Source organism: Pyxicephalus adspersus, chromosome 2 (genome assembly GCF_032062135.1).
Source record: "Pyxicephalus adspersus chromosome 2, UCB_Pads_2.0, whole genome shotgun sequence".
Taxonomy (NCBI): Eukaryota; Metazoa; Chordata; class Amphibia; order Anura; family Pyxicephalidae; genus Pyxicephalus; species Pyxicephalus adspersus.
In genome coordinates, this window is record NC_092859.1 from 155446364 (window position 1) to 155468518 (window position 22155).

The window sequence follows — 22155 nt, forward strand, 5'->3', positions numbered from 1 at the left end:
GGAAAGAGATGCTGCAAAACATTGGAGAGGCTTGCGTCCGAAGGTGGCTGAAAGGTGTTGAAAGTTATTGAAAATGGAGGTATACAATTAGTCGTCCTGGCCTTTGAATGTGATGGCAAGCCTAGCATGTAAAACTATAAATAAACTCAGTTTCTTGTGTAATTTTAAGGAATTCATTAAAATGTATAGTGACTTTTGGGACACCCTGTATATTCTCTTTCTAATTCTCTCCCTCCATCTTTATTTCTCCCTCCCTTTCTTATTCTCTCTCTTTCTCTCACTCTATCTCTCTACCTCATTTATCTCTTTCTTCTCCCCCTCTCCTATTCTCTCTCTTTCTCTCCTTTTCTCAGATTAATTTTCTTTTTCCCTTCTCTCGCTCATATTCTCTCTCATTATCATTCTTATATTCGCCCTCCATCTCTTTCCGTCCCCACCCCTTTCATTCTCTCCCACATCCCTCTCTTTCCCCTCCTATCTCTCAACTTTCAGCAGAGCTGGTAAGTCAATATTAAATAAATTCAAACATGGGAGGTTAATATTCTGACAAAATGGTCAAACCCTAAATTTCCATAAGGAAGCCCTTCAGCATCTCTAGGGGCATCTAGGATGGTAATAAACATTGTTGTTGAACATTTCCCTGGATAAAGAAACTGAATTTCATCTCATATATGAAGAAGTTGGTGGTATTCTGTCAGAACCTTTCTATTGAATCGGAACCCTATAAACATTGTTTGGAGCATTGAAGAATTCAGACCTTCCTAAAGCTGCGTACACACGTCAGATTTTTATTGCCCGATAATCGGCATCGGCCAGATATCGGGCGAAAATGTGGTGTGTGTACAGTCGGCGGCGTCCATCTTCCGAACGACCGTCCTGGCGGATCCACGGACGATGAACGACGACTGATCCTAATGAAAGGGAAGGAGGAGAGCGCGCAGCAGGGTGCCGCTCCGTCGCTCTCCCCCTCCCCTCTCCATAGAGCAGAACGGTGGTGTATGTACAGCACCGTTCATGCATCGTGTAGTCCTTTGTCGTTGGAAAGGATCGTGAAAGATCCTTTCCAATGACAAAAATTGCACGTGTGTACGCAGCTTTACTCATGGAACTTTCTGCTCTACAATGACCTGGCGGAGCCTTCTATATTTGTGACTTATTCTTGTTCTACTTTTTCTTCATTTTTTTTTTTTATTTTCCCTTCTCCACTTTATTCAGCTTTATTTTTTCTTTCCAAGCTGCTCCTTGTATGAAGAATCCACCCATTGACCTCTTGTTGTTTCTGTCATTAGAAATAATGAAAGCTTTGTTAGCATGGATTTATACTGAATCTCTGCTTTACATGTTGTGCTTTTATGAATCTAAAACAGATAAAACAACGTTAAAAAGGGAGCAGGCTTAGTAAACCACATGTTGTGTTTTTTTTGCCATTTGTCTTCCTTCACTACCTCTTCCATTACAACTTTTTTTGCAATAGACAAATAAGATCAATCTCACAAACAAGTGTGCAAACAGGAAGAGAAACTTGACAAGTTTGCAGCCTATGCAAATCTATAGGAAAAAAAAGTTTAGCTGCACTTTATGTAAATTATACAATCATATTTGCGGTGCAGATTGTGACTTCTGAGAAAAAATGGGGTGAGGCATCTCCTGCTCGATCTCAAAGCAGAAATGTATTCTCTAATTTTATACAGAAATAAACAGGAATTGTCTGTAAAGGTCTGTACAGGCAATGGGATTTTATCTTTTATATTCATATAAAAGATATTCATATTGCATATAAAACTTTTTAGATAAAACCTCTTACATTTACTTTTATTTGTACTGCCTCCAGACAATGTAAGCAGCATTCACTTTAAATTCATTTCGTCTGTCTACAGCAAAAGGATGAGAATATAGAAGACCTCTGCACATGCCTTCCTATTTCAATGATCAGCAGGAGACCTAAATTTTTTTTTTGCTGCAATGCACTCGTGCATTAGTGGGAGATCACAAACTGTTAAAAACAAGCAACCCCAGAATAGATTAATTAGGTACATACACTTGGAAGACATTTTTTTCTCATGATTTGTAATAGTCCCTTTATTTATAGAACAAGTTAAACAAATGAAAAAGTTAATCTAAATGTACAAAGGGTATCTTAGCAGCCAGACAGTCCTAAGGAAGGGGAAAGAATTATCTTGAAACTCATTGTTATGTGATGTATTTCTGTACTTTATGCCTGCGCATCAGGTTTGTTGTTAGCCAAGTTGGGCTTAGATATATGCCCCTTGGTATTCTGCCCAGAAATTTTTTTTATCTGGGTGGTAAGAAGCTGTAGGTGGGTTGTGGCCCCTGTATTTTCTCCCAACTTTTCAGTGTCCACCCAAAAACAGCCGGGTGGTTCATGAAAAGTGCTGGGTGGTGCACCCGGCTAAGAAGGGCTGGGGAGAAGAATTTGAATGAAGAAACTGAATTTGACACGGAGAACTGACGTTGAACATGTGGTGAGCTTTCACCGGATGTATACAAAATCAAAATGTTTAAACCACCTGGTGCCACTGAAACAGCTCTCACCCATCGAAGCATTAACTCTACAAGACCTCTGAAGGTATCCTCTCGTATCTGGTACCAAGATATTCATAGCAGATTCACACATTTTCTGTGGGCTTGCTTTTTTCCACAATGCCTCCTTCTGCTATCTCTTCTGACACACAAGCACCCAGTCATCACAGTGTTCTCCCCAGAATTTTTTTAAGCTGGTTGGGAAGAAGCTTTAGGTGTGTGGCAGTAATTACAGTAACTAACGAAAAACAGCCGAGTGTGCCTGGCTAAAAAGGGACCGGGGAAAATCCAGCATCCACATGCTCTAAGGAAAAATGTGATTCACCAGAGCAGACCACTTTATTCCATTGGGACATTGACATGGCCATGGTGGGCTCAGCTGTGTACATGGTACATATAGGCCCTCTGATTGGCCTTAGGCTACATGGCCTCAAGCTAAAATGCCCTGCATGTTCCAATGTTTCTCATTTCCAGGATTTAATTTTTCAGCAATTTGCTCACAATAGCTTTTCTGTGGGATCCAACCAGAATGGCTGGCCTCTTCTTGGGGCATCAATGAGCCGGTACACCAATGACCTAGTTGCCAATTTATTAATTGCCTTTCCTTGGATCACTTTTGGTAGGTACTGTCATTACATATTGGAAACACCACACAAGATCCACCATTTTGGAAATGCTCTAACTCAAGTATCTATCCATCGCATTTGGCCATTGTCTGTTTTTTCTTGCTTCAAACACCAAGAACTGACTGTTCACTTGTTGCTTTATATATATTGTACCTAGATAATTCATTATTCACTTTACCTGTATGTCGGATTATTGTTTTATATTGAGTATTTGGCACCAAAAGGAATGAGTAAAATGTCCTTTTGTGATGAAGTTTCCCCAAAAGCTGCCACATTGGAAGGCTGAGAAATCCTGATTGGAAACCTTTGTATATGAATAACATCCTCAGCTATAGGTCATGCACACTGTATATAGGCTCTGTCCCAGTTTCAGATTTGAATTTTTAATGGTACATATACTATGTTATGAGGCCTTTATTCCACCCCGTGTCACCAGAACATGCAAACTGCTACCTTACAAAAGCCATTGCAAGATTATGTTACAAGAATACAAGTGGCGCTGCACAGTGAGACCGACAATATTACCGCGCTCATTGACTTTCAGCATGACCATATTAGCACCAATTAGTCCATTACAAAATCAGTCACCACCATACCCAGGACTAATCATGGACGCAAAAGTGCAGTCCAGACAATCGCATAAAGATACTGAAGGAAGGTCCCAAGCATTCCTTCATTTTAGGTGTTCCTAATCTGAAATTATTATTGTTTCTTCCCACTGCTTGGTGAGCATTCCCCAATATCTGAGTCTAAAGATTGAACTTCTGAGTTATAAGTAATAGTACTACTAATAATTAGTGAACTCATCCAGCCAATCACGTTGAGGACTATGGTATAAGCAGGGGAGGTTATAAATATTATGTCTCTCATATTCATTCTTTCTCCCTCCATCTATCATGTTCTCTCTTTCGGTATGTTGTTCCTAAACTGAAATTATTATTGTTTCTGCCCACTGCTTAGTGAGCATGCCTCCAAAATCCGGGTCTAAAGATTGAACTACTGAGTTATAGATAATAATTCTCCCAGCCAATTATGTTGGGGATCATGGTGTAAGCAGGGGAGGGGATAAACAATTAGGACTGCCCTTGCAGAGCGTTCTAAGCTCCCTGGATGTATTGCCATATGGTGATGGTGTGTTGTGTTCTGGATCCCCAGGGCTTTGTCCCAGAAGGGATATATGTTGGAAGAGTCACCCCTACTGATGACTTCTGCTAATTGTTGCCCTATGAAATTAGGTACATTAGGCCAAAAGGAAGAACCGGTGACTACTCACCACAGACATAGTGGAGCTGAGGGAATGCTTGAAGGTGATTGGTTAAAACTTGGTCTCTAACCTAAGGAACCAAAGATCCCTGTGCTGCTATAGGCCAGCAAGGGCAATAAATGGACCCCAGGTGGCGTTAAACCCAACAGAACTTCTATCTAACACAAAACAAATTGTGATCAACATACACTTTTATTTGTGGAAAGTTGTTGGCTCCCCGGTTAACGTAAAGGAAATGGAAAAGGAAGAGACAAGCATTAGAACCGGGACATCAAATACCGGGACCTTTTATAACATCTGAAGGTCCTTCGATGTAACCCCAGGTAATATATCAAGAGTCTGTGGAGTGTATATACATTTATATATATACCAAATCCAGGACAAGGGGAAAATTTCTGGGTTGAAAAAGCTGACTCTGATTTCCCTGCACACTGTGAGCTTCCCACAATGTACATTAGCCTGTTATAGCAAGCCAGGTGGAGCCAGTCTCATTTCCTGGCTGGATGCCCGGCGTCATCATCTTTCCTCCACAGCCTGGTTGTTCCTGGGCTGTACCTTTCATTTATTGGACTTCAGACTGTTCAATCATAGAGGCTCGTTGTTACGCGTGGGTGTGGCCTAGGGAGGTCTGTGATATTTACCGGACGATATTTACATCACCCTGCTGTCTCCTTCAACCAGCCGTTCCACAGAGAAGCACGAAAACACAGTTCTGATGTCACATGATGCCATGAAGACACGGTAGGTGGGAGAACAAGGGAAGGCAAAATATTTTCAGGTTCCGCATATTTTGTGTATCTGAACCCAGGGACAGTACAATTCAATGTATTGCATCTCAATAGTTCTGGTTGCTGAAATTTTTGGCAATCCCGCCAGTAACCCACTTCTCATCTACGCTAATAAATGCTCACCAATAGGGTAAAGTGCATGTTGTACAGTGTTGTATCTCAGTACAGGATGCGTTGTTTTTATTTTACATTAACTTTAAGCCTGGAAGGCGGAATAATCCTGTGATAGATTAAAGGCTGACTTGGATTGAGCATTAAGAAAAGACAACACGAGACAGATCAGGGTTGGATGACCTTTGTCATTCCAGATGTTGCTGGGGAACATCTGCTGGCTGAACATTGCGGTAGTTTTGGAACGTTCTGGTGGGTTATACGTTACCATTGTATGTGTCATCCACCGGGAATAACTAATTCATACTTAATATTATTTCTCCTCTTCAATATTGCCTTGTATAAAATGGTATAAAGATGCCTGGGAGTTACCGTCTTCTGCATGGCAACGAGTTTCATGTTGATTTGGCCTCAATATTTGGAGTTATTGACCCAGGATGGAAATCATCAATGGAGAGCCCAACAAGGGGGATCTTCATCAATGGAAAGGTCAACAATGTAGAGTCCCAACAATGGTAAGACCCATCAGTGGAGAACCCTATCAACAGAAGCTTCATCAGTGGAGAGCAAACATTGGAAGGCCCCATCAATAGAGAAACTAATTGTTGGAGAAACCCAACAACAGTCATCCCTAACAATGGAGAGTGCCAACAATGGTAAGACTCATCAATGTAGAGCCCCATCAACAGAAAGCTTCTTCAGTGGTAAGCAAACATTGGAGCGCCCCATCAGTGGAGGACCTCATCAATAGAGAGACCCAACAACGGAGAGTATAATCAATGGAGAGTGCCAACAATGGTAAGGCCTATCAATGTAGAACCCCATCAACAGAAAGCCTCATCAGTAGTGGGCAAACATTGGAGGGCTCCATCAGTGAATCAATGGAGAAACCCAACAACGGTGATCCCTATCAATGGCTATCAATGGAGAGTGCCAACAATGATAAGACCCATCAGTGGAGAACCCATCAACAGAAATCCTCATCAGTAGTGGGCAAACATTGGAGGGCTCAATCAGTGAAGAACCTCATCAATAGGGAGACCCAACAACGTATAATCACATGGAAAGTGCCAACAATGGTAAGACCCATCAACGTAGAACCCCATCAACAGAAGGCTTGGGAGTCCCTATGACTCTGTAGCTTTGGCGGTGTAACAAGCTGTTTTTGAAGACAACTTTTATCATGTCAGACAACTCCATTGTAGGTATTTGGGCACTCTCAGGAGGTTTTAGGGAGTACCCCAAAACTAGTTGGTAGATTGTTTGGCTCTTCCCAAAATTTACCCTGGATTACAGGTGGCCCTTGTGTTACCGTATGGAGTTGGTGATCATAGTTTGAAACATTCCACATATAGTTCAGTTCTGAGATACTAAATATGGTGGCTTTTAATAAGGGCAGAAGAGGTGATTGCCTGGGGCATCAGACTCTGGGGGAAGGAGGGGTCATCAAGTCTTAGGGTTTATCTTGGCTTTTTTGTCCATTGCACTATCACACATACGTCAATCCACCCTGTAATAAAATGTAAAATATTGTAAGTGGGCAGCTCTGTATGGCAGAAAGGACAGACGATGTCTCTGTAACAAAACACATATACTTGCCAGTTTGTAATTTCCAGCCTCCCCTTTTTAAATCTGCCCTCCGGCCTCACCTTCAGTCTTGCACAGTTGTACCGGCTCCTTTCCTGGACTGAAATGGCTTCCTCTGATTTCACTGCACACTGTTAGCTTCTAGGTTTTTTTTTCACAAAGGCAGCTGATTTGATTCTTTTAGGAAGCTATGAGCAGCACCCTGCCAGTCCCTCCAACCAGCCACTATCTGCCTACATTGCAGTGATCAGGTATGCACTAATAAAAAGGTTTTCTGTAATAATTTCATTAGCTGCAATTCAGTCATTGTTCTCTCGTCTCCTCTATTGACTTCAATGACAGCAGCAGATAAATCTTTTCACAATTGTTCATCTCAGGAGAATTTTTTTCCCATTCAAGTAAATCCTTAAGACACAAAAAATGTCGCTGAGATAAACAGTTGTGCTTCAACATGTGTATAATGGTTCCCCAACATCGTTCATCAATCTGATATGGTGAATTGATGAACATCCAATCAAAAACGGATGCCACTAGCTCCTCCTTCCCTCTCCATAGAACAGAACAAAATATGTTCATAACTTCCATCCGTCACCTCTAGAGGAACCATAGCTGTGGATCACTGATCTAACCCAATGTTACTCAACAAGGGTTTCCTCCAGAGGTTACTCGGGGTTCCTTGAGCAATTTGCACCTCTCAGGTCAGTATAAGTTACACCAATTATGTTTTTGGCTCTATGTAAGGGTGACATTCTTCCCACTGACCCTCATACTAATATACTGTGATCTGTGGATATAAGAATTATAGAAGGGGTGAAGACCTAGAACCTTCAGGGTTCCACAATGTTAAAAAGGTTCTGAGTGGCTAATCTATTATTATTATTAATAAAAATATATATATATATATATATATATATATATATATATATATATATATAGAGATCGCCAACATATTACACAGCGCTGTACATTAAATAGGGGTTACAAATGACACAGATACAGAGAGTCACACAGGAGGAGGAGAGGAGCCTGCCCCGAGGAGCTTACAATCTAAGAGATCTAGCAATTGATTATTGGAGTGCAAGTGATCATTTTCCTATTTAATATACAGCGCTGCGTAATATGTTGGCGCTATATAAATCCTGTTTATTAATAATAATATTAATAACAATAATAATAATAATAATCGCATTGTAACCTATTTGCAGAGCAGTTATTATCCGTTCGGGGTCCGTCCCATCCTCCACACACCTATCCCAAATTCAAAAAATCTGCTTCACAGTTCTAAAGATTTTTGATAACATTTTTCCAAAAGCCATTGAACAATGATTGATCATTTCTGAGCACCCTACTCTGTACCCTAAAAATCCCCAATGCCCCCCTTCATATAATTATTAATAGTAATATAGCGCCAACATATTATGCAGCGCTGTACAATAAATAGGGGTTGCAATTGACAGATACAGACAGTGACACTGTAGGAGGAGGGGAGGACCCTGCCCCGAAGAGCTTACAATCTAAGAGGTTTTGGAATATTACTAGTGAATAAGCCGTGCCACCTGTCATATAACACACCTGGATCAGGTATCCCCCTCTTCTCATTGGCTGGGCATTATTTCCTTATTTAGTAATATTTGGGATTCTCCGGTTACATTGTTTCTATTTGTAGTTTCCTCCTTTGGTTACAATGTATTTATATTAGGTGGAAGTCACCCATGTGTCCACCAATCGGGTGGCCTTTATGTCCCCTGGGGGGGCTCAGCATATCAGAGATGGTTTGTATATCACTTAGTAAGTTTCCCACGTTCCCCCCCCCCCCTGAAGTGTGACAAAGGCTGTGCTCCCCCTCCCATCTACTCCCACCATGCAGCAATATAACAGATGCTGCTGGCTGCACTCCCCTCCCTTACATAGCATTGTCTGAAAAGGGTGCACGCCTAACCCAGGCCCAGCCAACCAATCACAGGCCGGCCCAGGCATCACCGCCAGCTGCTATTGGCTAGTGGGAAGGGATATTGAGCCATCTATCACAGTGTGAATGTAGCCTGCTCCACCATACACAGACTTCCCTTTATTGATGGGGAAAGGGAGAGCCGGGACCCCAACACATACACCCAGGTCAATCTTCTCCGGGGGGACACGGTAAGGCCGCTTTTATTTCTCACCATTTTATTGAACATTTTTATTATTATTATGTTTTTGGGGTTTTTTTGCATCATTTTCTGTTGTTCTTTGCATTATTTTATATCTTTTCATTAATCCCTGACACATCATCCCCAGGGAAGATCGATAAAGGCAGCCAGGCCCTGCGGACTTGCGAAAGTTGGAAGCTTCGGTCCCTTTCGCAATCTGCGAGCCGGCCCTGTGGAAAGGGTTAAACTTCGTCCGTTGGCTGATATTCCCCTGGCATGTGTGCGAAATGTTCTACAGGGAGCGGAGCCGCTTCAGCTGTCCCATGTATTATCTTATTCACCATTCGCTGCAGAAAGTTCACAGCGTCAATGTGCCTGGAGCACCTCCATATACCATGGCACACACCGACTTGTCACCGCCGTGGTATATGCAGGTGCTCCTGTGAAGGTATGCTAGGATCTCTTAGATTGTAAGCTCTTCTGGGCAGGATCCTCTCCTCCTCCTGTGTCACTGTCTGTATCTGTCTGTTATGCAACCCCTATTTAATGTACAGCGCTTCATATTATGTTGGAGCTATAGGCAGGTGGTTTTATTACATCTGTAGACAGACGGGGGGTCCAGCTAAGCCACCATCATCGATTATTACTATGAACCTTTATTTAAAAAATCACCAACATATACCACAGCTTTGTACAATAAAGTGCAAGTACAATCACCTAAAGTTGCCATACTGGAATCGGCTTTATTAAAGTTCTGACCGTGGTTCAAAAGTCAATTGATTGCACATGTGATGCACGGGCCTTGCTATTGGCTCTGCATGATCCATCACTATGTGGTCACATGACTCTCAACTGATAAAGATAAGCCCATGTGTGCAGAATCTAAAATTGGATCAAACAGAAATCAATATCCGCCTGATATTTGGAATTGTTAGAAAATTTCAGATCTTTAGATTCTACACTCGATTTTCAGCAAATCTGATCAATCAAATTCAGATTTAATTTATAACCGATGCAATTTAATAATCAGATAGGAAAATCGACCCATGTATGGTCAACCATGGAGGTAGCAGAGGGTTCATAGAAATCAATAAACAATTCTGAGTTCCACATTCTAGGTTTTGTTATTATTATTTTTATTATTATTAATAATAAATAGTATTTTTATAGCGCCAACATATTACACAGCGCAGTACAATACATAGGGGTTACAAATGTCAGCTAGATACAGACAGTGATACAGGAGGAGGCGAGGACCCTGACCACAAGAGCTTACAATCTAGGTTTGACGGCAATAAAAGTGCCTTTCATATAGCACCTGCAGATTCCGTGGCGCTGCTCACGGTGCCCCAGTGAAGCAACAGTCTATTGTAAGTGGCTTCTGGCAGGATGTTGTACCGGATGGAGGAAACTCGGTGAAGCACAGAGAGAGAACAGAAGTTCTGCACAGATGATGACCCCACTGGGACTGAGGGCAGGAATTCAGTGCTGCAATGCTGAGCGGTCCACATTGGTGGCACTCCAGGTGTTTGGGTCGCATTCTTTTCTTTGTAAACTTTGCAAGTTGTCTGTTTTCTATGGAATGTGATAGGAAGACGGCAAACAAACATGTTGGGGGGGGGCACAACTTTGCTGCATTGTGGTAAGAGGTGCAGTGCATGCGTTAGAATGTTGCAGCTCCATTCATTCTGCGGGGCTCCCCGATGAATGTGTTACAGCGCACCGATGTGCAGCAACGCAATACTGTGCTCTGCGTTGCAGAAAAATTTTGTGTTCTGTTTTTGTGTATTGCCAATGCACACAAATGGCCCAAAAACCCCACACACGTTATCATGTGACATGGTGCTTCATCAGGGGAGTGTGAATGTTCACTCCTAGTTCTCAGGTCAGCGACCAGTGAAAATGTCACATGAAGGGTGCGGAAGCTCCTCCCTATAATAAAAGGTAATCTAGTCATAGGTCTATATATTAAAGGGGAACTCTTCAGAGGATTTGTTAAGGAATTGCTGGTGGAAATACAAACAGAACTTTAGAAATTATTATTATTAATAAACAGGATTTATATAGCGCCAACTTATTACGTAACGTTGTACATTAATATGGGTTTCAATGACAGATGACAGGCAGACACAGACAATGACACAGGAGGAGGAAAGGACCCTGCCCTGAAGAGCTTACAATCTAGGAGGTGGGGGAAGTGCGTGTGATGAGGTTATGAGTGAGGAAGTCATTATTAGTTCATTGGAAGAGCGGAGAGAGCGGCGGTAGGTAGGTTGGAAGGGATGGATGAGTCTGGCTGCAGCATTCATAATATATCGTAGAGGAGAGAATCAGTTAGTGGAATACCAGAGAGGAGGAGGATACAGTAGTCCAGACAAGGGATTCTAAGAGCAAAAGGACAGTATTTCAGCTCTTTGTAACTTCTCCTGTTCTGTCATTTGGGACCCTGGAGAAGGTGGGGGCTCTGATCAATTGCCCAGTTTACCCCCCACCTATCTGAAAACTAGCCCTGCCTATATTCCTTTGTATGGAAGCTTTAAGATTTAGCATTAGGCAGTCGGATGGCCTTATCAGTGTGCTGCTGCTCCTTCATTGTCCAATCAGAAAGCTGGGGGTGTGTCCTGTTATAACTGAATTGAACTTGCAAGGCTCATAGCTGGCTGCAATTCTTGGATTACTGTGAAGAGTTACAGATTCTTTGGCAAGTAAAACCAAACTTCTATTCACAGTTCAGAACTACAATACGGATGAATGGAATCATTTTGGCTAAACTGATGGAGTTTTGTGCAAAAGAAAAACATATTAGGGCTGCACAAGAACAGATCTAGAATTGTATAATTCAGAGCCATTGCAGCCAAATTTCTTTATTGGCTCCAATGCATGGTACTAAAATATTGATAAAACCCCTTAGCTTCTTGTATCCCTACATGGCACAATGTGGCTTCTTCTATACATGTTCAGTGACCTGGATTGTGCCACATGGATTCTTCTTTGTTTTCATTGAAACAAAATATCCTATGAGATATCATTCTGTCCAGTTCCTCTTTAGTTTTTACATCATGGCACCTTAGGATGGTGTCACCTAGAAGGGTCATTGTTGTGTCTTCCATGTGTCCCCTTACTGACATCACTTCCTATGGTATGATCAGCTCACACAACCCATTGTACTGTTAGGCTTTGTGATGATGGAGATGCAAACCATCTATGGTGGAATTTTTGGAGGATCTGAGACATGGAGTACAGGAGAACATGGGGGGGACATTTCAGGTTTTAGCAAACCCTTTCCTTTATTACTTCTACAGCTCACAGTACATTATGGTGGCCAGTGGGAAGAATGTCACCCTTACAGATATCCAAAAATATCATTGGTGTCACTGACCTAAAAAAAAACCAAACTGCTCATTGCTCAATGAACCCCCAGCAACCCCTGGAGGAAGACTGGCTGAGAAACGCTGTGTCCCCCTCTATTTCTTGGGTCCCCTAGTTATTTGGGAACCCAAATTATTTATTTGGGGACCCAAGTTATTTAGGTATTTTCAGAAATATCCTCAAACCACCCATAAATAAGGAAGTGACAACCAACACCCCAGATAACAGAAAACAGATCAATGTTTATAACAGAATTCACTGTGGTTGTCAACTTCTCCTTTTTCTCTCTGTAGTGCGGGCAGCACACATATACAGCGGTGTCCCCTGTGAATTATTAGAGTTATATTGCACTTTTCTTGTCTAACAAATATACCAACCAGCCAAAACATGCAACCCACTGACAGGTGAAATGCATAACGGTAGTGATCCGGGTACAATGGCCCCTATTATGGGGTGGGGGATTTTAAGCAGCAAGTGAACAGTCGGTTATTGAAGGTGGTGGATTGGAAGAAGGAAAATGGGCAAGTGTAAGAATCTGAGAAACTTTGGTGCCCAATTGTGATGGCTGGAGGAAAGAGTATTTCCAAAATTATGTCAATCCCAAGCAGGGATGTCGGAATGCTGGATTTAGTAGGAGCAATGACAGAGAGATGAACTTATTACTGCAACACTTTTCTTTTTGCTGCCGAGTTACAAGGTAGAGGTGCAGAAGAGATCTGTAAAGAAAGCTAAACTTAAGATATTGAGAATGACTCTGAGCTTTGTAAAACTTAATACTGAATGGAGCTACAAATCCTTTTGGCAGATAATCATTTCATTTGATTTAGCTGTTTGCCTGGATTGGTTTAATATTTTACTTCAATCAAAAAGCATGACATGATGGGGTCCTAGTAGTGCAGTGAACTTCATGAATCCCATTCACCCATTTCTGGCATTGCCATGGGTGCCATTTTGGTTCCCCCCTTCCTCTTACAAAGCCAGCCAGACAGCACAACAACCACCTATCCCTGTATGGTGAAATACATAAAAAAAGACAAGATATAGCGAAAGCTCGCCATTGGGGAAGTGAGGGAGGCACGGATGATAGTGATGGTGGCGATAGTGGTGATCGATGTGCCGGCGAGTGACAGCAGTATTGGCAGCTGCTGGGATAGGATGACCAACATAATTTGAGGGTTTGGGGGGGAGGGTAGTAAGCTCCCAAGCTGACCACTTTTATTATTTATGCCCAGTAATGACCCTGGATGGATGAAGAACAGCCAAATGGTGGCCTGAATTGGTGCTGATTTATAGAATGGCGGCCAGAAATGGACACGTTATCGATAGCTTAATGTTTTGATGTATTCCTCACCTGTTTAACGAGAGGTTGGCAAGTACTGACGCCTGGTATCTTCCATTGGCTGGGCTACTCTTAAATCTATTTTATTATTAATTACAGTAAGTATAGGATGAGAAAGCATTATCATGCATTAGGGATGATTATGATGGAGCGGATGTCTATTATATAACCGGTGAGGACCGTGCAGCTCGGTGATGCCTATCCTGATCCACCTGATTCTATAAATGAGTGGAATTCATTGCATGGATAAATTGCAGTTTGAATTCACGTTTAGCTGCACATTGTATACCAACGCTCATATAAGTTCCTCATTCCTCCCTGTCACCGGTCTTTGTCAATTTCACCCCCATCAGCTTGCAGGAGAGGAAGCTCTGTGACTTGAGGAAGGAAGTGACTGTCCTGTCATACGCCTCAATGACAGGTCAGATCTCTAGCGGCATGTCTGCAAACAGGAAGTTCAACGTAATTTCAAAAAGAATACAAAGTAAGAGTTCAGAGAACGACTCTCCCATGTTTGTGAAATTTCTGCTCCTCTGCCAATTTTCTGTATAAAAGAAAAAGTTCACCGAAAATTCATATTTGTTTCCAATCGCACATTGTCTTCTTACATTCCCTGGAAGGGCTCCAGGCCAGAATTCTCACCTCTGCCCAAAGACCCTGGCATCTACACAACCAAATCATGCCAAATCAAATAATTGGCAGCTCCAGATGTGAGAGAGCGGCACCTTGGCAGGGGGTTTGGTGGAGCAAAAGCAAACATAAACTACCGCAGGGCAACCATAATCCCAGCCAGCTAGGGCTGTTTATAGGCAGTTGTTGCTGTCAATCAAAAGCGGAGGGAAGAAGGAGATTGGGGAAAAATGTTGTTGCAGACCCCCTCCTGTGCTGGGCAAGACCAAAACTCCAGGAAAGAGGTCATGTGATCTCTGCTGCCAGTGTTCCTTGTCCTTGCTCTGCCCCTTGGCGCTGCTTATTAAAAAGGTCACTGGTTTATGTGAGTGCCATCAAAAAGAACCCGAAGCACTAATTATGTATACATACAGCAAAACATATTTCAGTTTAACCTTCTGTGTTCATTCCTACCAGGGTTCTGTCTGCATGGAGTTTCTGTTTTTCCCTGTAAGCATGGGATTCCTCCAACTATTAAAAAACAAAACCTGCCACTTCCAGTGCCTTGTGAGTTCCTCCTATCAATAGAAATCTGGCACAACTGTCACTGCACATGTACAATAAGCTTACTGTGCTATAGTTGCCAGGATCAAATTTTGCTACTCTTAGGACAGGTGGATTATTAGAGCAGACGGATGAGTGGAGCAGCAGATTGCCAACATGGATGAGGTGATTCTGCTACTCACCAGCTTGGATGGGAAAAAGAGGGTGCTACTCACCAACATTGCTGAGGAATGAGGGGGCTACAAACCAGCTCTGGTGGAGGAAGGAGTGTGCTACTCCCGAGTATGGGTAGGGGAAGGAGGTTGCTAGTCTAGCAGTGGTGTTGGAGGAGGGTGCCACCAGCTAGCATGGTTGGAAGGAGAAGGGTGCTACTCGCCGGCTCAGGTGGGAGTAAGAGAGTGCCACTTATCAGCATGATTGGAGGAGGGAGGGTGATACTCACCAGCATGGGTGGAGGTATAGGGGTGCTATTTGTCATCATTGATAGGGGCAGAAATATCCCATTCACCAGCATAGGTGGGGGGTGGCACTAACCATCTTTTACAGTGACGGAAAGAAGTTTTTGATGCCCTGCTCATTTTGAACGTTTGCCCTCTGACAAAGAAATGACCAGTCTATAATTGTAATGGTAGGTTTATAGTAGATGTGAGAGACAGAATTCCAACAAAAGAACCCTCAAAAACCCAGTGCTCAAATGTTAGAGCTTGATGTGCATTATAATGAGTGAAATAAGTATATGATCCCCTATCAACCAGTCTGGAGACTGGCTAGGCCACTCCAGGGCCTTCATGTGCTTCTTCTTGAGCCACTCCTTTGTTGCATTGGTCATGTGTTTTGGGTCACTGTCCTGCTGGAATACCCATCCACCACTCATTTTCCCATCCACCACCCATCCACCACCCATGGTCCCAGCTGTCCTGAGGTCATTGACAAGTTCCCCCCGTGTAGTTCTGGGCTGCTTCGTCACCGTTCTCATGATCACTGTAACTCTACGAAGGGAGATCTTGCATGGAGCCCCAGACTAAGGGAGATTGACAGTTATTTTGTATTTCTTCCATTTGTGAATTAATGCGCCAATTGTTGTCACCTTCTCACCAAGCTGCTTGCCAATAGCATTGTAGCCCAGTCCAGCCTTGTGTAGGTCTACAATCTTGTCCCTAATATCCTTGGACAGCTCTTTGGTCTTGACCATGGTGGCTAGTTTGGAATCTGAGTGATTGATTGCTCTGTGGACAGATGTCTTTTATACAGGTACTGTAACAAGCTTGGATTAGGAGCCTCCTCTGTAAGGGAGTGCTCCTAATCCAAGCTTGTTACCTGCATACAGGGAAGACACCTGGGAGCCTGAAATCTTGCTGGTTGATAGGGGATCAAATACTCATTTCACGCATTACAATGCACATCAAGCTCTGACTTTTGAGCACTGGGTTTTTGAGGGTTCTTTTGTTGTTATTCTGTCTTTCACAGCTACAATAAACCAACCATTACAATTATAGACTGCACATTTCTTTGTCAGAGGGCAAATGTAGCAAATCAGCAGGGGATCAAATACATCTTTCCCTCACTGTAGGTGGTAACATTTAATGGGTTGCAGGATTTCGATAAAACACTGGGTATGTCCTATAGTAATTTGGGTGGGATTTGGGCCTTACTCCCAGAAGTGTTGCTTTCTAAAGAGACTGAGGCAGAAAAAACATTCACCTTCTTTGCTGGGCCAGCTTTTATTCACTCTTTCTGAGCCACTGGCTTTAGACACAGAATGATGTTCAGGGTCACTGAGCTGCTTTTTGTGGCATTAGTAAATCAATTGTTAAACGCTGATGTTCTTCTTCTTTCAGGTTGTCCCTCCCATAGACCGAGGGATGAACATATGGAGCAGTTACCAGAGACATCACTAGTCCCATGTGGGAAGGACAAGTATATTTCCAAGTGAGTTTTTCCTATTGACACCTTCCGGCTACATCTGTGACCTATAAATCTGATATTCTCTGTTCCTCGTGTCCCCTCCTGACCCTGATATCCTGTGTGCCGAGGACTCTGGGGATCTGCTGGCTTTACCGCCCTACAAATGCCCTCTTTAAATTCTAATCCCATTGTAAGGGCTTCCTATACTTCCTTTACACTTAAACCAGTCTACTGTGAATAATGAGGAGTAAATGACCTACACAATACAGGAATTATGTATCAAAGGAACTTCACAGCCTCATTCAGCTCTAAGAGGAGAACTGTTTTCCCATAGAGTATGAATGACTTGAGAAATGGATGATATGCAGATTCTTTTCTGTCGTTGCTTGTGATATTTAAAAGACGACATCTAATTTTTGGTTCCTGACCATCAGCCCAGTTGCTACCAGCTTGTAAAATTGCAGTGGTCTCTTTCAATAAATAGCAATGTCGAGTCCCCACCATAGGTGCGGTATAATGCACACTCAACCATTACTTTGGGGAGAACTGGAGCATCCACAAGGCAAACCTTGGCAGGAGCTTGGAGCCGAATGGATGTCCAGGGGCAGTGCAGTGAACCAAGGAAATTGCACAGTTTGTTAGAGTTGTTCAGGGGGAATAAGAGTTAGAGTTGTTCAGGGGCAATTGTGAGCAATTCGTTCTGGCCAAGAAATTGGTAAAAAAGCTTCTAAAGCCCAAAATGTGTTTATTCTTACTGTTTTATTGAAATTTAACACTAGGTAGAAATAATCATGGGTGACAGTTTGGTCTTTATTACAGGAAGCTCCTGCACAGTCACTGCTTCTCCCTCTCGTTGTGCAGGGTTAGCGGTCCTGTACCCACCCCATGTAGTATTCTGCAGGCGGCCGGTAGTGGGTGGCCTTGCTGGTCCCTCCGGCATTACAAGTAGCTGAGAGCTGGTTGGGATCACTTAAGCCCGCCACAGGTCTGAACCTGCCCTTTTTGTTTGAGATGTTCATCTAGTGCTGTCAGGTTTTGGTTGAACCATTTACTGCAATTGTATTTTGAAAGATGTGATTGTTGGTGATCATTTAAGCTGATAATTCTTGTCTGTTATAATAAAAAGGGGAGGACACACAGGAGGCTCCCCCCTGTGGGTACCTCTATAGAATTACCAAAAGTGTTGGTCGCTGGCGATCCAACACAGCAAATTGCCAACAGCCTCCTCAATGATAATGGGGACACTTGCACTAACCCTTTCTTGTAACAAATGTTTTGGATGACAAAATCTAGCATGTCTACATAGACTTACTCTGATTATCACCTTTTCCACAATTTACAATATAATTCTATACATCAGCAGCTCTTGGAACTTGAAACTTTTCTGTAATGAGTGTTTCTGCATCTCATTCAGCTCCATGACCTACATAAACCGTCCAACACCTGACTACACATCACGTATGCATATCACACTAGACTCCTAGTTTGTTCTCTACAGAGCAAAACAGAAAATGAATTCATAGATTGCTTTAGGGGAAGACAACTTGGATATGTATGTAAATATCACAAAGTGAACCCCTTTGTTGGTGCTGTGCCTTATAGTCTCAGAGCAGAGAAACGGCTTCGGATTTGCGTAATTCTCCAATGATATAATTGATACATACTATACAATTGAGAAGATGATAGTTGTGTCTGTGGAGCTATGGGGAACTGATCAGTGTCTTTCTTTTTTTGTAGGCATGAGCTACTGGCACACTTGAAGAATTATAATCTTTATTATGAAGGACAAAACCTACAGCTGAGGCATCGAGAGGTAAGGAAATTGGATCTAATGTCTACCAATATTGTGGATTGAAAAACATTATTACAAGGTAATTTTTTTAAAGTGCTGACTTACTAAACAGCATCCAATAGACATTTATATAAAATGCATATGACTTAGGATCCAGTAAACTGTTCTTGAATACTCTTGCTCATCAATACTCAGATTTGGTGGCTGGGCCATACTGTGGACATAAAGCAACCTTGGTGTATAAAGATCTAGAGGGTGTTATGGACCTAATGGAAAATCAGATTGGAAGTGACCAGAATGACCCTTCATTGCAGATTACAAAACCAGTACAGCTTCAGAAATTGCTGCCTTTAATTACTCAATGTTCAGCCCTTGGGAGTACTGCAGATACTGTTGTGTTTTTTCTTTCTACCTTACATTTTTATCTTAATATCTCTCTTTTTGTATATATTTTTCCCTCTGATCTCTTATAATGGGGAAATATCAAATAGCAGGTGGGCCGCAGGGTACTGAATGTTATGTGTGGTGCTTTGGTGATGTCAGGGTTATCACTCGGGACTCCCTAATTTACGTTAGCAGGCCACCATTGGTTTCATATTATAAAGGTTCTAATACTGCCCCAATCATTTCAGGCAAGAGAGCTTTTACTCTCAAAACCACCAAATGAACACCAATGCCCACACCAATCATGACCGCCAACCAGTTTGGATCAGTCGGATGGGTGAAGGTTGGCCCACCAATATCAATAGGAAAGTGTTACCTACATACACAATTCTTATGTAATATTTAATATGAAGATTTTCTGTCTCTTCACAGGAGGAAGGGGAGCTGATTGTGGAAGGATTGCTTAATATTTTCTGGGGTTTAAGACGGCCCATCAGGCTTCAGATGCAAGATGACAATGAAAGAATACGTCCCCCTCCATCTTCCACGTCCTGGCATTCCGGGTGCAACCTCCTCACTCAGGGGTAAGGCTTCGGAGCTGCTCCTTTGTCTTATTTCTCATTACACCCATTACATTGTGTTGGCTTTTACGGAAAAGTGAATGGTAGTTTAAATCCAATCTCTTAAGTCGCTCTGATTAAATGAAGCTTTGATGAAAAGGTCACTTTGCTCTAAAAGTTAGCAAGCTGCATATATAGGCAAGCAAGACCACCAAGCAAAAGCAGAATGATAACCCCCCCCCCCCCCCCTTTGGTCTGTCATCACTACAATCCATTACTGCAGCCATTGAATGCAAATCGGAGCTTTTTCCTTTGACCAGATTGTGGCATCAATGGCCAGACTTTAGGCATTAAAGCTCTTACAAAATCCTAACCAAGCAGTAAAAAAGTGTTGATACATGCAATCCCCAACCTCTCTAGGTGATTGTACGAAGAAGTTACTCATTCTCAAAATCCATCAAGCTGAACTTCTGGTATGATCAACCTTTACCTTTGCTGAGGATAAAAAGGTGATATGCAATTACTTTCTTCCTCTCTCCTATGCCAGTCAGTGCTTTGGCCAGCCATAGGTATTCTCCTGTACACTGGACTCCTGCTGGTCCTGAATTGTTTAGAATCAGGTCAGAAGGCTATGGCCAATAAAGCTGCATACACACGTCAGATTTTTCTCGCCCGATAATCGGCAGAAAATCTGGCGTGTGTACAGTCGGCGTCGTCCATCGTCCGAACGACTGTCCTGGCGGATCCACGGACGATGAACGATGACCGATCCTAATGCAAGGGAAGGGGGAGAGCGCGCAGCAGGGTGCCGCTCCGTCGCTCTCCCCCTCCCCTCCCCATTGAGCAGAACGGTGCTGTATGTACAGCACCGTTCATGCATCGTGTAGTCCTTTGTCGTTGGAAAGGATCGTGAAAGATCCTTTCCAACGACAAAAATTGCATGTGTGTACGCAGCTTTAAGCAGCAAAGACAATAAAGGCCTTTGGGGGACTGGTATCGCAGGAAGGAGGAAGTCTGGGGAAGCAAGGTATAAGGTCAGTATATTCACTATTCCTTAGGCCAAAGCAGCAGTTACCACCTGTACTGGCAAGGGAGACTCACCGCAAGTCCAAAGATTTTTCATGGGATCTGGGATTCTGCCTAATATGGTTTTCAGTAGCTCTGCCGCTATTTTTAAAGAAGAATTTCTCCACACTGCCTATAGCTACAGAGGTAAATAAGGACTTGTTTTGGGGTGATTTCACTGCTGGCGAATATGTTAATATGATATGGAATGTGCAAAATCTTGACACAAGTTCACTTTAAAACATATCTAAAACTGGAGGAGTTGGCTTTCATCGACCTTTTGCATGCATATTGCCCCAGTTACCAGCCATATGTGATTCTGAACCTCCATGTTGGGCTAGCTGAAATTCTTTGAATGAAAGAGTCAAGCCAGGAACAGCCCGGCTGGCATAAGAAAGGCTGGATGATGATGATGGTGGACATCCTTAAGCCAGGAAACGAGGTGGGCTCTATCTGACTTGCTACAGATTCTAATGTACATTGTGATAAGCTCACGCTGTACAGTGAAATCAGAATAAGGCCAAGAGAAGAGCCTGTACAACTGTGCTAGTCTAAAGAGAAGGCCGGAGGGCAGAATGGGTGATGGGAAGGCCAGGGGGCAGAATGAGTGACGGGAAGGCCAGGGGGCAGAATGAGTGACGGGAAGGCCAGGGGGCAGAATGAGTGACGGGAAGGCCAGGGGGCAGAATGAGTGATGGGAAGGCCAGGGGGCAAAATGGGTGATGGCAAGGCCAGGGGGCAGAATGAGTAATGGGAAGGCCAGGGGGCAGAATAAATGACAGGAAGGCCAGGGGGTAGAATGAGTGACGGGAAGGGCAAATTACTCTTTGTGCAGGTATTTTGGAGTTGATTTCTTTATAACTTTTTTTTTATCTTATAGTGAAATGGCATAGTTTTATATATCTTGTAAATCATATTTAAAAAAACCATGTAATTGCGATAGCTCTCTGTTGTTCGCAGTATTTAATCAGATTCCATTAAATTAGAAAACAAATAAAAGGAATCTGGCTGATCTACCCCCTGCTGACCTTTTCCCTTTTCATCCATGAAGATTTTGGTATGGAAAATTCTGACACGTTTGCTGTATTTTATCTGATGGGGCAGCTGAGCGCTTGCTGTTGTAGGGTCTGGAAGGGGTGGGAGGCTGGATTCATGCAGCTATTTTTTTGGCAAAATCCTGTGACTTCTAGATTCCAGGAAAAGCTTCCAAACACAACAAAGAAGAATACTGAGCTTCAGGACATGTGAAAATCATCTGTGCAACTATTTTATGGCTGGAAACAAATATTTCCATGATTAGTTTAAGCTGTCAGAAATACAGAGCTTAGCAACCGATAACAACTTTCCAACAACTCCTATTGATGTTTATGCCCGCTGTTTATTAGGTGCACGCTGGTATCGGTGGGTGAGAGGAGGCTTTGTGGAAATAACAAAAACAGCTGATGACTTTCTGAAAGTGCAATTACCATAGCTGTCACGCTTATCCTTGAATCACTTAGGAAAAAGCATGTAGGCAGTGAAA

The 22155-nt window shown here is 42.7% G+C and overlaps 1 protein-coding gene across 1 annotated transcript in view; it reads left to right on the forward strand.

Annotated features, from left to right (window-relative positions):
- Positions 1–8918: 8918 nt before the first annotated feature.
- Positions 8919–22155, forward strand: part of RASSF2 (Ras association domain family member 2) — a gene marked incomplete in the record, with an annotated part of 28431 nt that continues 15194 nt past the window's right edge. Inside the window, 4 exon segments of the mRNA XM_072402840.1 lie at positions 8919–9056; positions 16766–16856; positions 18570–18645; positions 19441–19592. Of these exon segments, the coding sequence (XP_072258941.1) occupies positions 16798–16856; positions 18570–18645; positions 19441–19592 (287 nt within the window).